At 40.8% G+C, this 11,878-nt stretch overlaps 1 protein-coding gene across 1 annotated transcript in view; it reads left to right on the top strand.

Annotated features, from left to right (window-relative positions):
* The first annotated feature begins 8,312 nt into the window (after positions 1-8,312).
* TYRO3 (TYRO3 protein tyrosine kinase) overlaps positions 8,313-11,878 on the top strand; it is a 107,937-nt gene continuing 104,371 nt past the window's right edge. The window contains exon 1 of the mRNA XM_072427858.1: positions 8,313-8,615. Within this exon, the coding sequence (XP_072283959.1) occupies positions 8,552-8,615 (64 nt within the window). The 5' untranslated portion in view covers positions 8,313-8,551. The remainder of the gene's footprint in view (positions 8,616-11,878) is intronic.

Here is an 11,878-nt window from a genome sequence, read left to right as displayed (position 1 = left end):
AAAAAAGGAAACCTCCTATTTATTCAACCACCAATAGGCAGAAGAAGCTCAGACAGAAAAAAGTTTGTTAGCTAGTGTTTCCAGTTACAATTTTATATTTATTTAATCAAACATAAAAACATGTGATACAATAAATATTTTGTTTATCAAATGCAAGACAACATTAATACTGCCATAACTGCCATATTCTATATAGATATACAGGTGTTCCCGGAATTGAGGACATCCGACATATGGACAACTCCTAGATACGAATGGAGCTTCCCTGCTCGCTCGTGTGCAGGACAGAGGCTTGATAGGGGGGCGGCTTGCATGACTTGCAGAAGAAGTCTTTCGGCTGTTACACTTTAATGACCAATATAAACTCTGAAGCTGTTTCTTTTTGCATGTCAAAACACAGCTTGCTCCAGAAAGTAATAAATATCTAGGCTCCATAAAGTTTTTTTTTCATGCTTTGTTTGGGATTAACTCACAGTGAGGATTGTATACAGTAACTGACACCATGCAGCCTAATATTATTGAGACAAACATCTGTCCTAATTGCATTTATCAAAATAATATACCTGTTCCGACTTACATACAAATTCATCTTAAGAACAAACATACAATCCCTATCCTGTATGTAACCCGGGGACTACCTGTATGTCCAAAGAAAGCTTGTTTCCAACCAAGTACCCGACCTGTTTCTTCAACAACAAGCGTTCAATGACTGTACAACTAAATTGAAACAAATATAATCATTAAACATTTGGAACCATGCTTCATTAATAATGAAACAAAATATATAAAATAAAAATTGCTATGTTATTTTAGGTTCATATTGCTATTATTTTTTCCCTTGCAGTACTGTCACTATTCATCCACATGCCTAAAAATGCACCAACATTTTTTTAGATTGCATTGTTTCTTTTTTATTTAGCAGCCCCAATTTTACAATGAATTATACAATTAAAATGTAATCAAATTAAAAGAAATATAAAAGTATGTATGTGCAAAGGACGCTTTATGTATAAAAACTATTGCAGCATATGGTAGTAAAGCCTTTATCAAACTTTTTAACACAGGGGAACCCCTGAAATAACTTTTAAGTCTTCAGGAAATCCCTGCTAGAATTACTATATCCATAGCTCACAGCACATTAGCTTGCTGGTCTGTAGGAAGAGTGTCTCTTATATTGCTGGCCTTTGGGAAGAAGGTCACTCAGATAGCCATCGTATAGATCATTATTCTCACTTTTTTTGGCAAAATTACTCATAGAACTCCTAGCAACCTCTGGAGAAACCAGGTTGAGAAACTGTGTTAGATGGCTAAAGAAAAACTTAAACAATGTTTTAGAATGTTTGCTTTTAGCTTTTGACTAATTTTAGGATCCTGCAAAGCATTCTAACCACCTGCAGGTGGCGCTAGCTGTTTTATCTGTAGATGAAGAACCAGCCACCTTCCAGGATTAAAAAAAAGGGCCAAAAATGTTTGACTTTGTTGCTACATTTGTAGAAATAATTTTACATAAATCTGCTGCAAAAAAAAAAAATCTGCTCAAATTTTAATTAGACTTGATTCTATAACAACACAAAACTGCCAAAATCATACTGTGATCTACTTTTTGTAAATAATATTGGTATAATAATAGTACTCTATGTAAACATATAACTTGTTGTGGTATATGAATGTAGAATGCTGCGTGACATATAGGAGCATAAAAAGTGATAAACAATGATTTTATTATTTGCCACTGTGGTGTCTGCACTTTCTATAAAATACATGCTTATGACTTGAGTCTTCACCTAACCTAACCTTTGTAATAGTATTTGAAAAAATGATGGGTTTTAGGTTATTATATCAATAATCCCCCTTTGATCCACACATAAATTTGACTACATCCCTGTAAGTCACATTCTATGCTTCAGAAATGAACATTTTTGGCAAAAGATTTTATATTCTACATTCTTTGTTATATACACTGCATATATATATATATATATATATATATATATATATATATATGTAAATTAGGGTTTGGCTTAACACCCTATGCGTTTCGCTTCAGTCTCTTTTGGCGTGAAATGCGTTAGATTTTTACTTTTACTTTAAAAAACCTCTAATGTTTGTAGCAACCTCCCAGGATCCTCTCCTTTTCTTGCAGTGTTTAGATCGGTCCAGGCAGAAACTTTCCAGATAATGGATGGGGCCTGATCTCCCTTGCGGCAGCATTCTTGCTCTTGCTCGATGTATATTTAGCTTGGTGTTTTGTCTTTTTCAGCCTGACCTTTGAGGACCAAAAGTTTCTGTTTTGGATAGACTTGGAAAAAGTAAATATTTCTAGCAAAATTTGATTGCTGTTTATCCTGTATTGGGTAGATTTCACCTAACATCATGACAGTCTTTGACAGCAGGACAATAAATGGAGCTGTTGTCCTTGGGATGGAAAGGTTCCTAGTTTTTGCCAAGACAAGTTTTTTTGTCTCCAATGAAGAAGATTCCAGTGTTTCGATAGAAAGTGATAGGAAATCTCTCCATGGAGTTCTTTTGCCTAATCAGGTTAGTTTAAAGCTAAATGTTTTGGCACAAGTTGGGCTTTATTACTTGCAGCACTTTATAAAAGGTATGACACAGCTTGGGACTTCTCTAAAGAGTCCCATTGAATACATTCAGTATATTGGATTTGTATATTGGTAAATGTTTTTCATTTTTTTTTCAGATCATCTCCAGCATAATTCAGGAATCTCTTGTGGTTACCATACACATACAACTATAGAACACAGAAGGATTTTTTTTTAAAAAAGAATTCAAAGCTGTTTGATAGGTTTTGCCAACCATGGGATTCCATTGCCAGGAGCTCTTCCAGTAATATCGCCCCAAAACCTAACGTTATGGGTTGTATATCTTCCACTCGTCTACTGTCTCATGAATTACATCAATTCTTCCTTCTGGAGTCTCAATCTGTTGGGAAAACAATGTGCATTTGCAGGACTGCTAACAACAGATCTGCAAAGAAAAATCCACTCCAGTACAAAAAAAAGCTAAAACTGGACAAGAATGCAAGAGGACGATCTGCCATGATGGAGAGAAGAGACAGAAGCCAAGGAAGACGCACTGTATCAGGTCTGCCAGGACATTATCAAAGGCAGTGATCAATATCCGGAACACAGGGTTCCATCCATTTGGGTATATGCCAAATGTTACCAAAGTTTACTTTAGCACAGAAAAAGTGAGCAACATGAGGCTAAATTCACCATTGGTTTTTAGCAGTATCGAGTTGTTAACATTTAGCCACCCCTAAAAAAGGATAGTATTGAATGGGTATTTTTCTCTTTTTTCAGGTATTTGCCTGTGATAGAATTCCAGGGGCTACATACAGCGTCCATAGTTAATTTGCCTCCATAGACTTAAAATCAAACCATATTTACCGCTTTTGCAAATAATTTTTAGTGGTTACAGGCAGTTCTAGAGCACTGGAAATGTAAATAAAAAAAGTAAAAAAAGTCATAACTTTTAAAGGCATTGAAATCGCAAGCAAATGTCTGCTCAAGCTTTTGTTAACACCTGAAAATGCCATGTAGTTGCTTCCTGGTACAGCTCCCAGGTGCTTATTGATTGCCATTAGGTGCCCAAGAGCGATAAACTCCACACTGGTATAAGTGGCCAAATGGGTGCTAGGTGCCAGCAGCAGGAGTTGCACAACAATTCATCTTCATGTCTGAGTTCAAAAGTAAAGATAAGCAGAGTGATTTTTGCAAACTTCACTGTGGGCAGCTCAGTTTTCTGAGACCAAGTATATCCTGATTGCATGCAAGGAAAACAATCATCCCGGCTCAGCCAATCAAGATGGAAAAAGACTCCAAACCAAAAAGAAGACCGGGTAAAAAAAAAAAAAAGCTGGAGAATAAGGGCACTGAGGCGGTTGAATTGCTGTTCTATGCATGATTGCACATTATAGCAAAAGTTTGTGGGGCTTCCAAAAGAAGTGAATGTAGCATCATTTCATATTAGATTTGGTAGTTTAGTTCTAGCCCTATGTGTCATTGGTATGCCAGCACTAGATTCTTATAATAATTTTGATTATAGACAGAAATAAGCCTTTTTGCATTCACAGGGATTTTACTTATAAAACTTTTTAAAGGTGATGAATAACAAATATTCTTAATCAATAAAGTAGGTGAATTAGGCCAACTTTGCACCAGACATATACTGCTGAAACATAATAAGGACTATATTAATATTATTATTATACAGAATTTATATAGCATCAACATAAAATGCAGCTCTGTACATTAAAAAGGGGTTGCAAATGACTGACAGATACAGACAGTGAGACATTAGGAGAAGAGGACCCTGCCCTGAAGAGCTTACAATCTAGGAGGAGGGGGAAGTATCACACAATAGGAGGGGGGATTGCAGAATTAATATTATCAGTATCTCCAGTGGGTGATCGTTGTCATCTCAGTATTTCACGATGCGTTTCGCCAACTGGCTTCCTCAGGGTTCGATATACAATGTACCATGATCGATGTACGATGTACAATGTCTGGATACTGATATGAAAGGTGTTATGCTTCAGAGCTCATTCAGAGGTTGCCCAGAGTACTAATGTCCGGGGTATCAAGTTGTGTAGATAGACCGGGCTTAGAAATGAGGTGCTATCCAAGGCATAGATTTCTGCTGCATAGGAATGAGCTGAATGTTAGTTTAAATTTTAAAACTACCAAAACCCTAATAATTTCTTTTTAACTCAAATGCATTTTGCTAAATTTTACTGAAATCTCCAATTCTTTACCCAACTTTCTAGGACATAAAAACTGTCAATTTCTCTCACTGTGTTTGGCACCAGAAGAGCAAAAATATTGTTGCTTGGACTGGGTAGGTAACAGCTACCCTAAGCCACAACTCCTTGTAGTCATAATGCGTTATTGTACACAAAAAATCAATGTGAATGCACTGCCCCAAAATGAACAGCATTCCAACTCCCTGCATAACCGGTCATCCTGTCAATTGGGGCTCTGGTGGTGCAAAATTTGCCATACCCTAAAACTGACCCTGCACCCAGTAATTCACAAAATATCAATAAAAGAAGGTAAAAGGTGACAGTATGCAGTCTGATCTGTTATAGTGTTATGATACAACCTTACTGCTGCAGCACAATGAGAATCTCATCACCCAGAAATCGTTGCATAAACCCAAAGATCTGGACCCGGGGCTTCCTTTTTACACTTCCCCTTACAATATCTTTTACATGATTTCAGGAGAGGCTGGAGAGATACATGTCTGATGAACGTCCCAATAGAGTGCAAAGAATGTCAGATATGCACATCTGCCAACATTCTGAGAATATAAAGAGGGACAGTCTTTGTGTTATAGCTATTAGTCAGCAGACACACCCTGGTAGCATCTGTAATCATCCAGATATTACAACATAGAAGTTCTCCTTTTATATGCTAAAAATAGACTATCTGCACTTCTATTCATCCATTTACATCAGTTAAAGATATGTAAACAGCAAAAACATTCACAACAAAAATGTTTTGGTCATTAATGCTATTTCTTATGTTTAAAGGTTAATAGTGCAGTGTTTCTTAAACAGGGTTCATCAAGAAGTTTCTAGGGGTTCCTTGGCCTCTCAGGTCAATTTTAGTGACGCCAACTCTGTGTATTTGCAAGGGTGACATTCTTCCTACTGGAGAGCAATGTAAGAGACATTACTAATACTACCCACCACATTGATATACTGGGAGTTGTGGATATAGTAATTATAGAAAGGATTTCCTAAAGACCAGAAAGTTATTTCAAGGGTTTCCCCATGTTTAAATAGGTTGGGAAACACTGGTTTAAACCTTAGGTTCTCGGTCTAACCTGTACTCAAGCTGTGCTCTAACACACCCTTTCTCAAGATTTTTAGTATGGGGGAACCTGTGAGATAGTTTTCAGGTATTAGGTATTCAGGTATTTCAGAGATAATTTTCAGGTATTAACCCAGGCAGTCCCCGGGTTACATACGATATAGGGACTGTAGGTTTGTTCTTAAGTTGAATTTGTATGTAAGTTGGAACAGGTACAATATTTTAATAAATGCAATTAGGACAGATGATTGTCTCAGTATATTATTAGGCAGTGTGGTGTCAGTTGCTGTATAAAATCCTCACTGTGAGCTAATCACAAACAAAGAAAAAAAAATGTTTATGGAGCCTAGACATTCAGTAACTTCTGGAGCAAGCTGTGCTTTGATATGCAAAACGAAACAACTGCAAAGTTTTTATTAGTCATTAAAGAGTTACAAGGCTGCCGAAAGAGTTTAACCCACTAAAATCACCCACCACCTCAGTTGTGTATAGCAAAATATTTCATCTGGAAATCATGCAACTGCCCCCCTTCAAGCCTCCGTTCTGCACACAGCGAGCAGGGAAGCCCGGTTCCAATCTTGGAGGTGTCTGTATGTCGGATGTCCTTAACCAGAAGACTACTTGTATAAATAATATATTTACAGCTCACAGTACCGGCCAGAGCTGTGGACCATGTCCCCTGTATAGATCGCAGGCTCAGGTGGTGGGTTCTGGCATCATGACATCACACTGGGGGGAAGTTTCTTCTCCTTTAAGTGACACACGGCTCTCCGTGTATGCGAAGCCTGGAGTCCGGAAATTTAGTGGTCCAAATAGTTGTCGTCCACTGATTTAAACTGACCTGAAAGGCACAATTTACTCATTGCTCAAGGACCCCCCAGCAACCTATAGAGAAACCCTGGTGTTCCATGGAACCCTAGCTGGGAAACACTTATTCACTTCAACCCATCAGGGTTGAACTATGGCTGCCTGACCTCCCTCTGTTTAGTTCTGGTATGAACACTACTTGGCACAGCCAGCCTGATGATTCCAATGATGATTTTAGGTAACGCAACCAGCAACCTGATTCCATTCAGTTTAAGACTTCATCGGAGTAAGATAATGCCCATAAATGTACAGAATTGTATTGTGCCATACATCTTTATGCTGCTATGCAAGGTAAACAATATACAATTTAAATATAAAGTATACTCAGTATATATATTAATAAATATATGTTTAGCATTTTTATTGTTGGCAGATCATTTTGATCATTTGCCAAAAACCATGGCCTAGGTCAGCGGTCGCCAACCTTTTTGGTCCCGCGGACCACTAAAATGACCTGCTCCTGACTGCGCATGTGCGGGGAGCTGGTTGTCAATCAAAGGGGAGGAACCTCCCCATAGTGATGTCATAACTCCAGATCTAAGCCTGCAATAGGAGAGTGGGCGTGTTCTGTAGTGAACCACAGCCCGCCCACTTCCCTGAGCCAGGGATTTGCACAGGGGACGTGGTCTGCGGCTCTGGCCAGTCGGCCCCCCCGGCGGGGACCTTCTTCTGACCCCACTCGGGGGTGCACCGGCCAGAGCCGCAGACCACCAAAATCTTCTCGGTTGGCGGCAGCTAGCCTAGGTGATTGAGAATGAATGGGAGCGCAGAGCCTCCTGGGATACCCCGTCATGCATCTCGGGAGGCTCTTCGGTGCTCCTTTTCGTGAGAAAAGTTTTTTTCAGACCTATGTCACTCAATCTCGTGCCTGGGTCGAGTGATGTAGTAAAAAGAAGAACCGGGAAAAAGGAAAAAAGATGGCGGCGTCTGGTGCGCCGGCTCAGGGAAGAATACTGGGACGACACGGGATCCAATGGAAGACACCTCTGGACCAGATGACTGCGCTGCGGGATTGAAAGTAAATGTATTTTTTTTTTGTTTTAGGCATTTTTGAGCTTAGTTACTCTAAATGGTTCCCCAGGGGTAAAGTGGTAGAGTAAAGCTAGGTACACACTTCCAATAATTATTGTTAGAAAATGAATGATTAAGTCCGATCAACGATTATGCACAATATTATTTGAACGATCGTATTTTGCACAATCCTGTAACGATACGATTGTTAAAAAAAATCCACCAATAATGTACACACGCTAGATACGATCGTTGCAGGGAGTGACATGAAAAGAAGAAAGTGTACTGCAGAAACATGCATGATCACTGAGCGACCGTACACACGATAGATAGTGAACGATCGTCGGCAAATCAGGTCCTCCGTGTCATTTCCAACAACAATCCTCGTTCGTCGGCGTCGTTTTTTGCGAGGGATTTTCGGCCGATCGGTCGTTCGTTTCCAACAATAATAATTGGAAGTGTGTAGGCAGCTTGAAGCTGTTCCAGCAGAATGTTGCTTAGTTGTAGTACCGCTGTTGTGGCAGCAGAGGGCGCACGGTTTAGCACATAGACGGAGGGGGCAGCCCGAGCATTGCACGCCTCTTCCTGCTGCACTGGCAGCGCTCCGTCCTCCCGCACACTCAGCACTTTGCTCAGGAAAAGGAGGCGGCTTGTGTGTGCCCGGGACCAGCTATCAGTGGCAGCAATTGGATTCGGCTATTGGATTGATCGGTGCGGCGATGCCGGCTGCCGTTCACTGATCGCTCATGTGTTGATTGCCCGGTGTGTGGCCATGTCTCCCCTCCCGTGCGGAGCTGTCTGATCGGCTGGGCTGAGCGATGGCTGGGCGCTGAGGAAGCATGGTGTACCCGGCCAGCCTCATCACGGGGCTCCTTGTCAGCACTGTGCACCTGGTCCTGGCAGGTAAGATGAGGACAATACCTGGGTCACATCCAGGATATACCTGTGCCTAGGGAACTGCACACCTGGGGATTGGCATGACTTGATGGGTTACTGCATGCTGGTATTTGTAGTTCTCCAGCAGCTGAGAGGCTGCTCATTGCATGAGTCCTGGAAATGCTATCCGCCTGGCTGGCACTGCTTGCAGCATTTAAGAACCAGGTCTGCTCTATGTGGGGTATTACATACATTAAAAAGTTGGCTTGATCACCAGGCAAGGAGAGATCAGCAATGTATTGGACATAATAAAGGTCCTTTTATTATTACGTACGTTGTGTTAGGGCAGATCCTTCATTGGAATGGGCTGCTTGAGGCATTAAAGATGAGCGTTTGGCATTTTCTAGCGTTGTATGTTGGGAAGGTGTGGGGTGCTCTAAGGAGTGAATGGCAGCTCATTGCATCAATACTTTACTATAACGGGGCAAAAAAATGCAACTTTAGCAGTGAAAGTGAGTGAGTCCTGATGGTTGGCATCTTACCAGCCACCTGCTCCTCGGTCCTGGTCCTGAAAGAACCAAAGTTTGCACATTGAGCGGTACTGAACTGCTTATGGCCTCCACTATTTGCCACGTAAAGTCTCACCCAAGAAAGCCATTCAGGGGCCAATGGAAGCGGTAACCACAACCTCACCTCCGCCTACAACAGTGTTTTTGTAAAAGGGGGGAAGCCTTGAAGTTGCTTTCAGGTTTTGGGATACCCCAGCTATACTTTCCATATCCACAGTATATTAGTATGGTGTTCCGTAAATGCCCCTTACATTACTGGCTAGTGTAAAGGCTGCCAACCTCTCAGAAAAGATCATTGATATCAGTGGTAAACAGAGGGGCACAAATTGCTCAAGGAGCCCCTAACAACCTCTGGAGGAATCGTAGTGTTCCACAGAACCCAGGACAGGAAATATTGGCCTCTAGGGCATCGTAGCACTGTACGCAATCTGTTCACGTTTGTGAAATACCAGAGTGGAGCTAAATTCCAGGATAATGTACCAAGCGAGTTACAGCTTCACTGGACACCCAATGGCAGGAAGGAGAAGACCTCAAATGTGAAACAACTGATGGAGATATTAGCTGTAATACAGACCTCAAAGTCCCAAAATGTATAGGAATGCCAGGCACCCTTCTACATCATGGCAAAGGAACCTACTGCCCCCACCAGCCTCAATTTCCCTTATAGAGTCCTCTAAAATGGGCGGCTTGTGACCTCCAAGGGGTTGTGGACCTCCAAGGCCCGAGGTGCCATGCTCCTAATGACTTTAGACTTTTCTGCACCATATGGTTCTCTGATTGTTAATTAATTGAAGGTTTCCTGAGCTGTTTGTGTATAAATGCCATCCTCATACGTCATACCTGATAGATGAACCGAGAGCTTTTATTCTAAATAAAGCAGCTTGAGACTGCCGCGTGGTTGAATGAAATCACAGTTATTTGACAAGCGACAAAGCACATGGCATTGTATTGGTTGGAGTTGTGTTACAAGGCCAGTACTTGTGGGAGTTTGAACAAGGACTTCACATTGCTGCCGGGTAGACGGTCCTTGGAAATGAATGGAGGTGTACTGTGCACTATTGTATCTTAGGTGCGGGAAGAGGTTTCTTTAGTATGTTGATGTAAAGTTGTGCCATGAATAATACCAGTCTGCTTTATACAATGATCCACGCATCCTAAATGAACCTGGTTTGCGCCATATGTATCTTCCATATTTATTCCTTCTGTATAGGAAATCTGGACACGTACCAGGAGATGAGTATTTGATAGTTAGCCATTGTGTCTTGGCTGTGGACTGGAAATAGTCAAGCCAAGGGATGAGGTTTCAAATAATATTCTACTTTCATTTAATATTCTACATTACCAAGTATTGTTATTATTCTAATGCTTTTCTAATTGCTCTAATTTTTTTTTTTTTTTTCGAACCCTGTGATTGAAAAATTGGAAGTTTTTACAAACTTTAAAAACCATCACCTAAGTCCCTGTATGTAATTGGTCTTAGCCCTGATGAGGGGGGACTCTTCCAAAGCCCTGAAACGTGTTGGATATTTTTGGTATTTGACCTGAGCAACAAATGGAATAAAGCCCCAGTTGTCCATAGGGATGCCTGTAGAAAAAACTCTTCATAGCAAACAAAACTTAACCAATCGTATCCATGTTTAGACCATACCTAGATATTTAGCACCCCACATTTCTACCATTTCATCCAAGCAAAGGCTGCACCTCCAAAAAGGTTGCCCCCATGAAGCTTTCCAATGTCTATAGGGCAGCATGGTGGCTCAGTGGTTAGCACTCCAGCCTTTACAGCGCTAGGTCCCAGGTTTGAATCTCAGCCAGGACATAATCTGCATGGAGTTTGCAGGATCTCCCATTGTCTGCGTGGGTTTCCTCCAGGTACTCTGGTTTCCTCTCACATTCCAAAAACACGCAGTTAGGTAATTGGCTTCCCTCTAAAAATTGACCTTAGACTACATTAATGACATATGACTATGGTAGGGACAGCTAGTGACATGACTATGGACTTTGTACAGCGCTGCGTAATATGATGGCGCTAGATAAATACTGTGTAGTATTATATTTATTAATGTTCTTCCACGTGTGTGGGGAACACAAGATGCTCCCACAATTTTTATATTTTAGCGATACGTTGCCAGTAACCAGGTCTTCGTAACATCCCTTAGCTTGCTTAGCCAAGTTACCTTTAGTGATTGAACGATTTCTCATAATTTTTAGAGGTTTGGCTGCAGTTAGTGTTTTCTGGAGGGGTTTATTCTTCCCTTATTTCAAACTCAAGTAGGCCATTTCCAGATATATGGGTGGTATTTTAGTTCTGTGACTTTTTAACAAACACCTGAACAGGTACATTAAATTCCATCTCAAATCAGTACTTTATTTTGGATAGATATGTGGGGTAGGGTGAGAACCTTGTCAGGTCCATATTGCCGTTTGGGTCCATGTTGGGTGGAGTTCTACCCCTCATCCTTTTGTGATGACGTTCTATTTATAAAACAGGGAATCTGACATTCCCTCATGGGAATCTTCCAGGTCCATATGTTTCAATGGCAGTTATTGATTCCCTCGTGGAGTCCAAGGAATCACTAGAACATCAACTGAAGTGAAATTGTTTGGGGAGGTGGTAAGAAGGCTTTACAGATTTATCAGGTTTTTCAGAGTCCATTTTCTTTAAGAAATATCTTTCCAGCATTACATGATAACGTTTAGTGCCCCAGCATGTAATTAATA

This window comes from Pyxicephalus adspersus, chromosome 12 (genome assembly GCF_032062135.1).
Source record: "Pyxicephalus adspersus chromosome 12, UCB_Pads_2.0, whole genome shotgun sequence".
NCBI classification, from domain to species: domain Eukaryota; kingdom Metazoa; phylum Chordata; class Amphibia; order Anura; family Pyxicephalidae; genus Pyxicephalus; species Pyxicephalus adspersus.
The sequence above is the reverse complement of the archived record's forward strand: the minus strand, read 5'-3'. Positions and strand labels throughout refer to the sequence as shown.